The sequence below is a fragment of the Aythya fuligula genome, chromosome 1 (assembly GCF_009819795.1).
Source record: "Aythya fuligula isolate bAytFul2 chromosome 1, bAytFul2.pri, whole genome shotgun sequence".
NCBI lineage: Eukaryota > Metazoa > Chordata > Aves > Anseriformes > Anatidae > Aythya > Aythya fuligula.
Window position 1 is genome coordinate 47220987 of NC_045559.1, and position 15738 is coordinate 47236724.

Here is a 15738-nt window from a genome sequence, read left to right on the forward strand (position 1 = left end):
TCTTCAAAAGCACATCCTCATCTAAAGATCTAATGATGGCCTCAAAGTATTCCTAAGAAACCCAAGCTGCTCTCTCATAAAATTCTCACCCGCTGGAAGGGATGAGCAAAGCATGCGATGAACTGGCTGGTCAACAGAAAACCATCTAACTGAAAAATTCTCATGCATCTTTGCTTAGACCTTCCAGAAGTGGATTTCTGATTTAGGCTTTTACAATCCAAGGACACTACAATTATATATATTTAGCTTGTGTGAGGTTTTCCTGTGCAAACTCTCTCTCCCAAATGAAAAAGTGTTTTTCTAACATTTCATGAAGCAATAACTAAACATTTTACAGAGGAGAAGAAACAAATTTTACTAGATTCACAAGGAGCACATTTACAAGTTTTCCCAAGCTCGGTGCATCTCAAACAAACAGAATGGATTTTATATTCACTACACCATAATGAGACACCATTCAATTTAGAAATATTAGAATCACAGAATCATAGAACATTCTGAGTTGGATGGGACTCACAAGGATCACCAAGTCCAACTCCTGGCTCCACACAGCTCCACCCAAAAATCAGAGAAGGCCTTATATTTACAACAAAATTAAAGTTGCTTGAGTTTATATGGTCAAACTCCCAGGTCCTATCCATCAAGTGAGTTGAATGGAAATGGAGTACCACACCATCTTCCATCAGCTGAGAATTAGACTGCTAACATCATCCAGTAACACAAGATACACAATTTCCTCCATCCAGCTTGAGTATAATTAAATCAGTGCATAAACCATAGATTCTTATGATGCAGAACCCACAATGCTCTTAAGCATAAAAATATTAAACGACTGGCACGCTGACTGACGTATTGCCTCCAAGTTATTACACAGTTCAATGGAGTATAGTGCAGAGATTTGCTGCGCTACTACTGACTAGTTTGCATAACATCCTGTAAATACTCAACCCAAAATATCTAATTTCTAGTTTAAGCTTTCAACCATTGCATCTTGCTATACCCTTATTTTCCAGATTAAAGGAGAAATGCTCTTATCTTCTGTGACTTTGAGCAATGTACTCTTCCTGATATGAACAACTCAGAGTAAGGATGGCAGCAGAAAACACTGAATTGTTTCTGCAAGTTCACAGCTGTCGCTTCCCACGAAATGTAAAGAATCCGTCTCACGAAATATTACTGGTCCACTGAGTCTGACAGAAACACCTGGTATAAGCTAAAGTACAATCATATATTTTTTTCTATTTTACATGGGACCAAATGTTAATTAGGAAGATATTAATTTATTCCATTCACTGAAATGAGCTAAAAAGTGGCATACTGGCCACAAGCAAATACTACCAAACTTCTAGTCCTACTGAAGTGAGTAACAATAACGTATCAGGTTTGTGCAATTTGTATTGCCTATTTGTATTTACATAGTAAAGCTGTGAATTAAGATTTTTAATTCTCTGTAACAGCTTCCTCAGACAGATCTCCCTCTTACTCATTTGAGATATACTTTACCATAAAAGCCTAATTTGACACAAATATTTAAACAGTAGAAATAATACTGATGGGTATAAAAGCTACAGTGAATGGATCAGCACAGATCAACATATACCTTATCATTTAAGGTGTATTTAATCATTTATTTTTACCTTTCAGTCACTTATGTCTACAGTTAAGATCAATATTTAGGTCAGCAAGTTTTAAACTCAGCCAAACAGTCACCAGCTCAGCCGCTCAGGTATGTACCCGTCCTTGGCTCTCTTTAAGTCAGACGTAAAGCAAGTGCCTAAGGTTTAAAGCAGCTTCTCTTTGGCTTCCAATAGCATTAGTCTTACTGATTCAAAATATGAATTTGAGGCTTATTTCAGAAATAATGAAATACATTAAAGTGTATGTAACAACCTACTTCAGTTACAAGTATTTCTAGTAAGTTCTGAACACATAAGAATGCTTTAAATGAAAACTTATTTTAAATTGTAGTACACCTTTTACTACATTAGTGAATTTAGTATCATTTTCTGTATTACTTTAACCATTTTATGTCATAATAGACATGTCTTTGTTCAAGAGCTATTGTCTTAAGGCAACGATTATCACCAGATGTACGATAATTCTCAGTCTCAGTTTTCCAGGTTCATTATAAGAAAGACAAAGATGAAGGAAAATGGGGCATTCTGCACATTATCATCCTTTTGTAGTCACTGAACCACACAGAGGACCTAGACTGTGACTGTGACTTTATTTTGATAACTAGACATCACATAAAAATGACCTCTGGAGTCAGAGATTCACCACAGTTGTTGAATGACAAGCAGCATCCCCATGTAATGATATCAACTGAATACTGCAACCAAGGAAAATAAACTGTAATATAGAAAATTATTTCCCATTGACACAGGCTTCAAAGCTTGGCTCTTTTCTGACTTTTTTGTTTTTGAAACATTTTATTTCAGTGTCAGACTCTCATGAAAGAAAAGCAGACAGCAATATTAGAAGGTTGGTACAGCAGAAGAAAACATAATGGATCGCATCCTCAAATGATGTCAATGAATACAACACTGTGGAAGAAGATGAATGGTGAGCATTTATATCATGTGAAGATCCAGTTCTACTTTAATATCCATTAATTCTCATATCAAAGTGCTGTGGCCAATCAGCCAACAAATTTTCAGTGTTATCTCTCTTCCCCCACGACGAACTCTCACATTGCATGTACTGTTTATTTGCTTATGCTCTCAAGAAATTACTACTTCCTTATTTTATAAAGAACAAAATGACCCTAAAGAATAATGTCATCTATTAAAATGGAACTAACCTTTGATCCTTAGCATATTAGCTGGGAAGACTCAAGTTTTACCGTCCTTGGGACTAGGAGGCATTTCACTTATTGAATTTCTAGTGAAAAATGTTTCAAGCAAAAAAACAACCACAGTTTTTCACTTGCATAAATACAGAGATACATCTGCTCCACTACAGAGACACAAACTAACATCCAGTAAAACACTTAAAAAATATTAAACAGTATTATGATTAATCAGGAAAAAGTTTTTTCTATTATTAATTTTAAATATATAATATTGTTCCAAATATTGAACATTTGGATTTTTTCTCTATTTTTTTCCTCAAATTTTTGTTTTTTGTTTTGTTGATTAATAGTGCTACTGGATTCATGTCTTTCATAGAGCTCAGAAAAAGCACCTTTCAAATAGAAATTCATTAGTTCATATTCAGATAACCCTAGAGGAGATTAAGTTGGGAAAATCTTCTGATTTTGCACAAAGCAGAACTTACTAAAAAGAACCATAGAAGTCAGAAGTGGGATCTCTTTTCCAGACTTTGGGTGGAAGTTGCTTTCCTTTAATTTATCAACATTCCTTTCCTTCAGTTTATTGCCTTACGCCTTTATTTAATCTCTCCAGTTCCTCATTCTCTTTGCTGTAGGCCACATTTGTGCTAACGACACGATGATGGACGATGATTAAAGTTGTCACAACTGGCAGGTGTGAATGCTTTTGACGTGAAGGCATCTTTGGCCCCTCCAGTGTAAGCGTTCTATTTAATTGCACAAGGCAGTGGAATCTATGTGAAAGATGCTCCTTGCCATCAACGCCCGTATAATACACGGAGCATTTTCAGGCACTCATGATATGCAGGGAAAACTACAAATTAAGACAACTGGAAACTACCTTAAAGCTGCTCTTAATTATTTTGGTGGGGAGGAGGAATCATTTACCCACCTTCCTCACATTTAAATTCCCTGCTTTCAGTTTACAAGCACTGCTGATTTGACCAAGTCTGCATCTTAACTCTTTTTTCCACTCTGCCACTCTGACACTCTTTTTTCCACTATGTTCTGCATGTATAATGCTTCTAAAGAATGTTTATCTTTCCATTTGTCAAAGAACTATACACATACAGTTTAAATATATTTTTCACTATTTATTTTTTTCTGGTTTTCCTACTACAATAGCTACATGATAATTTGGTATAATGTAACTTCCATCTCAAAGATCTTTCAAAAACAGATGCAAATGTCAAATAATCCAAAGGAAACAAGAGACTTTCTTCTCTTATGTTCCTTAATTTAAAAGCCATTCCAAGAAATTTAACAGTTAGAAAACTAGTGGACTGTCTAATTCACACCAATGTTCCTTGCACCTGTAATCTCCACAGTCAAAGCAACACACCTTTTCATAGCAACTACTAGATTTCCTTTCTTCATGCTGGAGGATATTTGTGAAGGCCATGTCCACCGATCCCATTTTCAAATCCCTTCCTGTGCTTTTAGAAACAATTCTTGATTAATGCCAAGCTAGGTACCAGTTGCCTCTACCAACGTGTTTGAACTAGTCAATTTTTTTTTCCTTTATGTCACCAGTACACCTTAATCCTCAGTGCTAAGAGTTAAGCCTTGAGCTGAGAATGAGGATGCCTACATGAGTTACTACTTTGCAAATAAACACTTATTTCCTTCAGAGTGAATGCATGCTCTCACAGCTTCGTGTGTGCCTGTGTCACATGCTATTATTCAATATTAATCGAGGATGTTTCAGGAAGGCAAAACAAGTTATTTGTCATGACAGATTTTCACAAATTGCATTAACAGTAGCTTTTTTTTTTCTCTACATGAAGTTTCTCAGATAAGAGACATGTCTGTTTTATTTTTTGCTAAAATAGAGGGTGAAGGCATTGTTATTTCCTATGTAGTGCAATAAACATAGTAAAACAGTCTTGAAATGCTAACACCATTAAAGAAAGTATACAACTCACTGAGGAAATGTAGATGCTGCTTCACAAAGTCAAATCTGAACCAAGTGTTCTAGTTTGGTTCAGGGTAGAAACTCCTCACTCTTAAACGTGCACTTTGGCTAATTATTGTAATGAGAGTTTTCACCCAGCTTGTCTGAAACAGAAAATCAACTTATCTTTGAACATGGGGACAATGAGCGAATGGGCTCATCAGTCAGAGGAAAGGTTATTTTCGTGCAAGGGAAAATGATAGCTAAAAATAATTAAAAAACGAAATCCCAAAGGACTCTGAAGTACTTCAGTACTTGCACCAGAGGCATGGGCACCAATAATTAGAACAATGTTTTCAGTATATAGGATTTTATCTCACATTGCACAGTGCAAAAAAAAAAAAAAAAAAAGAAAAAATTAAGACTGTTCCAAACCAAGCATAAGCCCAAATTTACTATGCTACCTTTCCTTTATTTCATTTAGATATGTAATTAGATTGTATGTTTCTAGACATGCCAACTCTAAACATTGGCACAACCACAGGTGGGTAGCATTAATGGAATAACTGAACTTTTTTGTTGTTGTTTTTTACAAAAAGGATATTTTTTCAGCATGTACAGAGTAGCCAGTCTTGAAGCTCGAAAGTTGGCTCTGACAGATCGATAAACAGCTTTCCGGAGACCAATAAGATGTTGACTAGGATGTTGTCCAGCTTTATTAAATGGGCAAGCGGCACTGACCCTGTCAAGCAAACTTGAAAAGTAAAATGTGATACAACTGTACAGATGTCCTAAAGTATTTTTAAAGACAGTACATCAGTTTTCTTATTCCATTACTTAGAAACTTTTTCAAATTGCTCAGTAGCTATGACAGCAAAAAAAATAAATAAATAAAAAAATCCATCATATCAATGACTTATTTAATCAAAATCTTAGATAAGCAGATAGGACTCCTCAACAGGCGGCCTGATTCCATTCTCATCTGAGCCATGGTAAAACTCCTGAGGACATTTGTCTTCTCCAAAGTGTTCAAAATGAATATACTAAACGTAAGTAGGCCACAACATTATTTCTGATACAAAACTGTTACATGCCCAGTATAAGTTTTGGAAATTTTAACATGCAGATATTTAACATACACCTCTTTATACAAAAATTTGCTCTTTAAACTATTTTTGCAGAAAAAATGTGCTACTATTTTTTGTTTTCCATGTAAAAAACTATTTTCTTTCAAGCCATCCCTGCAGAATTCTTCTCTAGGTCAACAGAAATATTATGTAAGTGGGGAAATAGCTTTTACCAATTGTGCAATGAATGACAGCAGTGTTTTGTGGAAGCCAAGACAGGTAAACACAAGAAATATATGTAATTAAATCAGCAAATTTGAAAATACGATTTGGTATTCATATATTCAGGTGAATACACAATTTAAAAGAAACTATGACACTTACTTATTTGACTATACTTCAAAATAGCTCTAGAATTGTAAGAAATTGCCTAATCTGGAAATAAACTGAATTGTGAATTGCATAAACATTAAGTATGTTCATGTAACACTAAGCTGTAGATAAAGGAAAAAAATATTAGTTACTTCTGTTCATGCACAGTCTTGATGTCAAACCTATGACTGCAACCCTGAAAATAGTGGACAGTTCACCCTCTCTACCTGCTGGCATTGTTTTTACTAGAACCAGCTTAGAAATGGACATAGCGTGGTCAGTAAGTGACGAATTGTTTGGGGACTGGAGCCTGCTTCTGCTCTCACCTTGCTCAGATTGCTCAGGCAACAAGGTAATTTCACATCTTCAGTCACATAAAAGGGAATAGCATAGTGGGTACCTGGAAAGACGAGTGTGTTCCTGCACTGATAACTATTTTATCTAGCCTATTTCCATCTTAACAAACAGAGAGAGAAATAGAGAGCAAAAAATAGCTGTGGAAAACAACGTAAGGCTGAATCTGCAGACCCGGGTTTGCTATAGCACAGTTTAGCTAAGTACAGCTAGCCAAAATCTGGACTCAATATTATTTAACCGTCAGCTTCAGTATCTTTCCATTCATGACAGAGTTACTGCACAGTCCAGACTCTGCTAAGCTAGCAGTATATTCAAACAGCAGCGTACGCATCATGGAATGGGTGCTGTGCTACCTGGTTGACAAACCCATTCTTTCAAAGATGTAAAACACATCCTCATTAACTTTTCAGGTGCAACCATTTCTACTGCCATAAGATTTTCCCTGAACAAGCATCAAGACTTTGACAAGGTTACCACTGGTGAACATACCAAACTGAGTTCTTCTAAGATTTGTTGTAGCAAAATTCAGGAAAAGAAGAAAGGAGAGCTAGGGTTTTTTGGATCATACATGAAGCATTTTGTCAAGCAAAGAACTTCATGGTGCTCTGTGCAGCAGCATCTCTTACATATATGGATGCAGAAAAGGACACTCTGGAGTTCGAACTTCATCCAAACTAAAACAAACCCAAACCTCTATGACTCTGACTTCTTCATACTGGACAATTATTCCAATGAGATTGCTGACACAGGCTGACTTCTCCCACTCCATCCATACTCAATCTTTTGAAAAGCTTGCCAGAGTTTTAAGTAAAGGGGCTGAGATCAAGCACCAGCTTAAAGACCAGTCTGGTTTTTGTTAATCTGTTATCTAAGATATGTAGTAAAAGAACAAGGCACCAGCAATTTTGACACTGACCACAAGTTCGTTTGCTTAAACTTAGGAAAAAATCCAAATGTTTTCTCATCTGTAATTTGGACAAGCCCTAACAATAATTTCTTTTAAGAACCCATTTGCAAAGATAAGACTGCCTATTGCTTAACTATATGTTTCTTCAGAAAATAAAACAAAAAAAAACATAGCTGGGCAGACTGAAGATGTGCTTATGCATTCCAAAGGGAGAATAAAACAAGTATGCTTCTACAAAGCATACTGAAAGCATCTCAAGCTCGAAAATTAATTCAAAATGCAAAGTCTACAGTTTCAATCTTGCATGTACCAACATGTACCTGAGAACAGAGCAGCTGGTCTAGCAGGAACAAACAACTTTGTGGTGCACGGAACTTTTTATTGGTTTTAGAAAAAGTCAGCTGGATTTTAGTTGCTGGCACTTCCCACCTCCTTTAACCTTATGTCTAACTGACACAGGCACATTTCTAGCAATAGGTTGCTACCACAGAAAAGGATAGCTGGCAATGAGAACAGGCCTGTTGGTTTTGGGGTCATTGCACACACTGAACACGTGCTATGTCCTTTCACACAGAAAAAAATAAAAATAAAAAAATAACCCAAATAGTTAAATTACCTACAGAGCTAAATAACTAGGAAAACCTGCATAACTTAAGTGGACAGGAGGCAAATTCAAGAGGAAATTAAGACTCTAAACACCTTAACAATTGTATGCAAGAATGGAAAGGTATTGCAATTTTTTTTTTTTTTTAGGTGGGAAATGACCTCTGGATAGTCTTTGCTGATTGCTGGTTTTCATTACTTCAGACTGTTCTTTGATAATTTTCATGTAATCTTGTTTTCTAAAAGAAGAATGATTACTTGCATATTTACATGGACTTGATCATTTAAAGTACAAAAAACCCTTAAGCAAACAGCCTCTCAAATAATCCCCCCAAATGGCTAATTAAATTGGTGCAAGGTACTTAATATATTTCATGGCCAGCACTGCAAGAGACTTTCAAAGTCATAGATGCCCAGTCCGGATTTGTGACACTTCATTCTCCTTCAGAATAAATAGTTTTAACAATGGGTAGTTAGAATTCATACTTTTATGTTGGTGAACATAACTGTAATTATACTATTTAATGCAAATGGAAAGTTTTCAGTAATATGCTTTCCAGCAATTTCACTTGTGAAAGTGTTCTAGGAGGCAGTGCAATGAGACTATTTTTAAACAGCATATGGCTTGAATGGATCAATTTATTAAAGTGAAATGTGGACTCACAGGGTAAATCCTCTGGAAATTACTTCAGTCTCTTGAATGAGTCGTAGAGCTTTTCTCACAAGATTAGTAAAAGCTCGACTATTTGCCACTGTTTCTTCCAGCTGGACACAGTATTTTCGCAGGGACATTTGTAGCTTGGCTGTCCTCCATGTGCCCCACACTCGAAAGATTGCATACACAAGCAGAACTAGTCCCCACGGCAGCCACGACGATTCCTTCCACCATGAAGGAAGCATAAGCAGTGCACTTACAAAGGCAAGCAACAGCGAGACATCCCTGCAAACAGAGAAAGTAGTATCAGCCATAGATTCCTGAGGCCAAACAGGTGGGAAGTACATGTAGGTTTCTTAAGCAAGCTGTAAACACCAAAAAAGCCAGCTTTTTAGTGGTACGAGTAGACGAGTAATTTACCACTCTGAAAGGTCAGTTTATCTTACACACATGACTTAAAAACAACCACACAACCAAAAAACTGACTACTCAGCATTATGAGCCCGGGTGGGTAGGAACAGGAATATTTGTATTTCCAGGTTCAAAAGTGCAGTAGGAAAGGGCATGTTTTTTTTTTTTTTTTTTTTTTTTTTTTTTTTTTTTTTTTTTTAGTAACAAAACCCTCAAGTAATACCAGCTTTATTTTTTCCAGTTTCTGACTTATTTAACTTGGACACCAACAGACCACTAGTTTTTAACACGTTTTTATAAAATGACTTGAATAATCATTTTAAAAGATTTGGCAGCTTTTGAAAATCCTTAAAAACCAGAGTCACTAGTATCTCATTTCAGTTATTTCTCAAGGACATTTTCAAATCCTCTGTTATTTTCACCTAGAAAAATTCTACAAAAAAGTGACTCTTAGAATATACAGTGTCTCATATGTAGTATTATAGTTGCAGTTTTGTAAAATTATGATAGTCTTCACAGAGATGGATGGGATATGGGCATGGAGACTTTAATTTTTTCCAGATTTCTTAAAAGAAAAAATATTGTTTTTCTTCCCCTTGAAAGCTTTTCAGAAATTTTCTGAATATCAGAAATTTTTTAAGGGTTCTTTATAATCTGAACAGTTAAAGAAACAATGAATAGTGTTAGGACCAAGACAAACCACTGGAGTAAGGTGATTTAAAAGTTCTTGTTTGACAGGGAACATCAGTAATGGCATAATACATCCTAATAATTCCATCTATTTTCCTAACATATGGATGAAAACATACCACTTGCCTGTGTCATGAGAGATTGTTATCTCCTGATTCCCACCCATTTCTGAGTGACCCTTTCAGACTACCCATCATTCTTGTTATTTTTCAAATACAGGTGCTAGGTGTTTAGACATTGCTGCAGGTAGCTCCTTCAGCATTCTAGGGTGAATTTCACCAGCCTCTTCAAACCTGAATGCACTGTATCTAAATGTTCTTTAGTCTGTTCTTCTAGTATTCTACAGCTAATTCTAATTGCCCCCCATACAATTAAAGTGCTTCATAAAGACTGCAGTGAAAGACACACTTTCCAATTCAGTCTACACAATCACATCTCATTTCTCAAAATCATCACTGTATAGCTTTAGAAATTGATGAATTCATCCATGTTAGTTTTTCCTCATGGCAAGTTTGCAAGTATCCATTTATGTTTATGTAGCTATCTCAGATTAAAACTCACTCTTTCAATAAAATGCCTGAGGGAAAAATATGCTTATCTATGAATGTGGGGACTAGTGGACTCAAAGACCTGAGGAAAAAAAACAAACACAAAACCAATTACTATATTGCTACATTTTCTGTAAAGACCACACAACCTATTTTTTTCAGTTTAACAGTGAATACAGTTGTAGGTACTCTGTACAATACCAAATATTAGGAGTTGCTAGGGAGCGTAGTGTTGGAAGCCGTCCATTTTCCTGTTGCTTACACTGCCCCGCAGACAGGATACTCGGGTCAAGGAACTCAATCAGTTCCACATCCTCCTGCAGCAGAACTTCCTGTTGCAGGATGGTACGGAGTGTGTCAAATCGAAATCCGACATCCTTACCACAAATGGGCAGGAGAAAAAAACAGGTATTAGTAAAGAACATGCAAACTCTTAAAATTAAGTTATTAGAACAAGGAAAATACCCAGACACTCCACACTTCACTGATGGCTCTCTCTTCCTGAAGATTACAAAAATATTTCAGATATATCAGCAGTAGACTCCTCACTTTTTTTTAACTTGTTAAAATTTAAAAATTCATTTACTACCTAACAATTCAGCCTTGCAGGGTGTATCACACTGATCCTAGACAGTAACAATATTTGGTAAAATGCCACAAGTTATGCCAATACATTTGCAAAAGGATTGGAAAGGTATCATATCTATTAGAAGATCTTCAATAAAACAGAAAACCTTTTTTTGTCATGACATAATTTAGGTCATTAACAAAACAAAAATTATAAAGGGAGAGATTACAGCTCAGTCAACAAAAAGTCACCTGTGGACATTTAATAGGGTCAATGTGCTGGACTCAATGTGGCTTTGACCCAACCAAAGCTGTGAGTCCTCTCCTGCAGGATTCTGTGACCCAAGAGAGCTCAATCCAAACATGAAACAGCGTGGGCCTCTGGAGATTTCACACTTACAGAACTTCAGGCAAACTTCAGGGAGTTACTTAGTTATGGATCTGATATTATGATAAAAGTCTGCAATTTTTCCCCTACCATAACAGCTCTTCAAGGCAATATGAAGATCTTGAAGACAAATAAATAAATCAGAGAAGACCCCCTGAAATATTAATCTGCATATTGCACCAAGCTATAATTAAAGAACACTTCACGTTGAGAGTGTTCTAACAAGACCCCAAAATGAGCATGTGTATCTTTGCATCTAACTAGACTGAAGGACGAAGAGTATTTTTGTAAAACCCTCTAATAATAGGTTTTAACAGAAGTTTGAAATTTCACAGTACAGAGATTATTTATGAAACTTTACTCTAGCTAGTCAAATGTTTAATTCCATACATTGATGTTACTCCAGATAACTTGCGTTCTACATTTACTAAAAAACATTGTTTCAGAGCTGTGTTCAAGAGGAAACTCTGCCCTTCTCCAACACATCCTGTGTCACTTCGGTACCCTGCTGTAGAATGCAGCAGGAGAAACATGCTTTTCACATTCTTCAGTTGTGTCTCCCTCTCAAGAAATTAAAGCTAAAGAAAGCTTTGAAGATAATACCTTTGATTCACAGAGAAACAGAGAGAAAGAAAAAAGATAACCCAAGATCAGTAATGATAGGTTTCAGAGGAAATTTTGTCTTCTTGAAATAAGGGAGAAGCAATAGCAATTGGACTCACTGGAATTCTCTTAGAAATTGAAATCCCTAACTTACCAGCCCCCCAACTACACATAAAGGCATCGTCTTTATATCAGAGTAGAAAAAAATTAAACTTCTAACTTTTAGAACTTTCTGAAACAGTCTAAAATGCCTTTTTCAAGCAAGACTAGGAACCTGAAACAGCTGGATGCTAATTAAAGCAGATCTCGACCAACCCCAGGCTAGAGACTGAATTGGCTAGAACGTGGTGCTGCAGAGAACAGGTGTAACACAGCATAAAACTATTTTTACCTACCTGGGGTAGAACTATCACCCTTCAGTTCTACCCCACACATGCTGCCTTGGGCTCTAAAAGTTCCTTGTATGTTCTAGGAGTAGGACAATAAAACTTCAGGTGAGGCAGGTGGAGATGGACACCCAATCTGATTCTGAACTGCTGAAGTGTGGGCATACAGGTAATGCAGAGCCTGCTCTTGCCTCTTCTACAGACAGACTGCTACAAAGATGTCATCTGCTAATGAACGACATTGTTTTGAAGCATTATAATGGTGTTGCCTTAGCTTGCTTTGCTTTTCCCAAATGGAAAAGCACTGTGGAAAGTGCAGAGACATAATACATAACCCAGGATACGTCCAGGGGTGGTAGAGCTGCACAAGCAGGTGCTACGCCTGAGCTAACAAGGTGAAAAAGGTGGTGAAGCCACAATCAGACAAAGCTCTAGAGCCTTCTGTCTAAAGCTGTGTCTGCAAGTCACTGGACTGCCACTTGGGGACTTTCTGTCTCTGCAGTGCCTTCCAGTGAATGGGGTAGATACAATGTAGATTAACAACTTTTAGCTTTCAAGAATTTCTTTAATTTCTCATAATCTCTTCCACATTCTGAATATCTTCAAGCTAACTACTGATATTTTTTCTTTTTGGGCTGTGACCAACTTGCCTGGCACCCTGACTCTGAAAACTAGAAGCAATATTACCAAAAGAGTAAGTAAAATGCTTAGAACATTAAAAAAAAAAAAAAGAAAAAAAAAAAAAGAAAAAAAAGAAAAAAGAAAAAAAAGAGAGAGACCAAAGATGGTGCTTGGAGGAGAAGGTACAAAGGAGGCAAAGTGCTGTGGATTAGGGAAGAAAATTTAAAAAATAAAAAAAAGTAATCACTTACCAGTCTGTGAAGTATGTCATCATCTTTCTTATATTGTGGAAAAGGAAACCAACTTCTGAAGAACTCAACTAGTTTTGACAGGATGCCTTGCTGAAGGGAACAGAAATTATTTCATTAAAAAAAAAAAAGAAAGAAAAAAAACAAATAACAGACAGACAATTCTTTTATTTGTGCATCTGCTTTCCTTGTTAACTCAAACACACGTACCTGTAAGGAAGTTTCGCTTATTCTATTTGGCCTAACTTCAGAGTATGCTAAGGGAACATCTGCTTCCGCTCAGTTTGCCTGTACACAAGGCCGTGAAATAAAGCTTCATTAACCCCACCTATTCAGAGTGTGATGGATTGTTATGCTATAATGTTAAAAATAAATACAGCCAGAATTTGTTTGATCTCAGGTTGGCAGCTACTGCATCAACGTGAAAGATTTTATCTCTTCTTAAGCATAACAAAAAAACAGTGAAGTTAAATGGCTGACAGAGACTGAACAGAAGGAAAGGACTGGGAGAGGAACAACCTCTCCTTGGAGGACCACCACAGCTTGAGGACAAGACTCTGAAGGACGAGTGAACAGAGGCAGGGAAGAGTGATGGCAGGAAAAGGAACCGTGTCAGAAGCGCACTGTCACAGCAGCACTTGCAATCAGATACTTCTCTCTCCACGCTGCTTCCCATGCAACCTAAACCCACACTTTGATCTGAGCTGCAAACCTAACTTTGAACATCGCTAATTAGAGGGACTTGCTGTCATCACACGTTTTACTCACATATCTTCCTAAAAGACGATGCATGAAAGATCATAATTAAGTAGATGTATGATATTGCTTCACTTGGCAGTCATTTCATGGAAAAGGCAGAGTTTTTGACAGACATTGTACAGCTACTTTCCTCAGACTGCATTGACAGGAAGTATTTTTCAAAGGATTTACTTAAATCTATTTAATGAATTCTGGGGCCCTACCTCTTAATCTTCAAACTGCTGAGACACATTACCATTAACTGAAATGTATACCTTGATTTATAAAGGATGTTAACATTGAATCATCTTCTTCCTTTCCTCTCACTCTCTTTTTTAAGAAAAAGAAGTGTAGAATTGAAATTTACTACATGCAGCTGAAAGGTCGCTCTTCCCCTGAGGAACTGGTGCTGAGCTTCTGACCTCTGGGATTCCAGGTACAAACTGTTCCAATACAAGCTACAGAAATGCTCCCTTGCTTCTCAAAGCTGCTTGAGAAGAGCAACACAAATTTCTCCAATAAGCTCCTAACTCTATGGTTGGGAAAGGAAGAGTAAAACCAAACACACCTATTGAGCTGTGTGGTTAGCCCTGTGATTAGTCGGACCAGCGAGTGGAGGCAGGGCAGCCAGACCCATCAGTGTAACAGCCCCTTGAGACGCTGCACAGCAGAAGCTTGATGCACTGTCAGGGCAGAAGGGCTTTGAACAACACCAGAAATTGTCCTTGTAAAGCCTTTATGCTTCACAGAATTAGGGAACCCAACTCAAGTTTTTCTTTGCATGTGCTTCACCTTCCTGTAGACAATCAGAGTTACAGACCTATGCCAAACTGATAACATGGGCCCCATAACGATACTTCTGCCCAGTACACAGGTATCGCTGTGGCTTGTTAAGAGGGGCTGTCCCAGCAATCTGCACATTTCAGCCTACAGGATAATACAGATGAGGTTGTGAAGTATGTTAGAGAATATACTTTCATGTTCAATATTGGACAAGCTATCAAACAATAAGAGGGCCTGTTTCTACACTATTTTCTATCATTACTATCAGTAATGCTGGTAAAAGCAAGATTCACCCCTGCTGTATGGGCAAAGATTCTGAAGTTGCTCAAGGGCACTGACGTCTGAAGAGGAGAAGGGTCACAAACTGCAGCAGTAGATTATCTTCCAAGGAAGCGTTTCTTGTAAAGTGGTGCAAAACAAAATTATCTGACTACAATTTGTGGAAAATTGAGATGAAATCAACAGAAGTCCTTGCCCTACATTTGAGTTTCAGACAAAGTATTTGTCTCAGTACAGTGAAGTGTAAAAGAAGTTGATCATTTACTGTTTACAGTGATGCCTCTTGGAGCCTATCATTTCCAGCTGCTTAGCCTTCTCAAGTTCTTTAGTTTTTATCATAAGAATTTAAATCTGTATCAAAAACAGTTTTAAAATGTTACCAGCTGACTAAACCTGATTATGAAAGCACTGAAAAAAGGCAGACTAATGTGCTATGTAAGTAATTGTTTGGTCTATTTGTTATGTTTTCGTTTAAAAATAAAAGTATGAGCTTGCATAAATGCTCACCAGGCATGTCAGTGCTTGAAAACACAAAACAAGACATCCCACTGTCTTGGGCTGTGACCCAGTAGAGTGCAGTAACACATTCAATTATTCAGATCCTTGGAGTAGTGTCTCACAGCCTGCACTCCCATTGGGAGTGTTACTGACAAGTAAAACAACTTTCATCAACACACAAGTCGAGTCATGTTGCCACTGCTTCTGGAGGATCACTTCTACAGCTTTAGAACACAAGTCAGTCAAATGAATCCTCTTAATAAGCTTAGTAAATAACTATAATTATTATA

General features: G+C 37.0%; 1 protein-coding gene across 4 annotated transcripts in view; it reads right to left on the reverse strand.

Annotated features, from left to right (window-relative positions):
* VEZT (vezatin, adherens junctions transmembrane protein) overlaps window positions 1–15738 on the reverse strand; it is a 62166-nt gene that overhangs the window by 22628 nt on the left and 23800 nt on the right. For 2 of the 4 annotated variants that reach the window (XM_032181258.1, XM_032181440.1), the window contains exons 3-6: window positions 13154–13243; window positions 10539–10714; window positions 8698–8973; window positions 5332–5469 (exon numbers count right to left, since the gene is read on the reverse strand). In XM_032181258.1, coding sequence (XP_032037149.1) covers window positions 5332–5469; window positions 8698–8973; window positions 10539–10714; window positions 13154–13243 — 680 coding nt within the window. Of the gene's footprint in view, window positions 1–5331; window positions 5482–8697; window positions 8974–10538; window positions 10715–13153; window positions 13244–15738 lie in introns of all 4 variants that reach the window. The other 2 variants (XM_032181171.1, XM_032181353.1) reach the window with 1 other exon arrangement.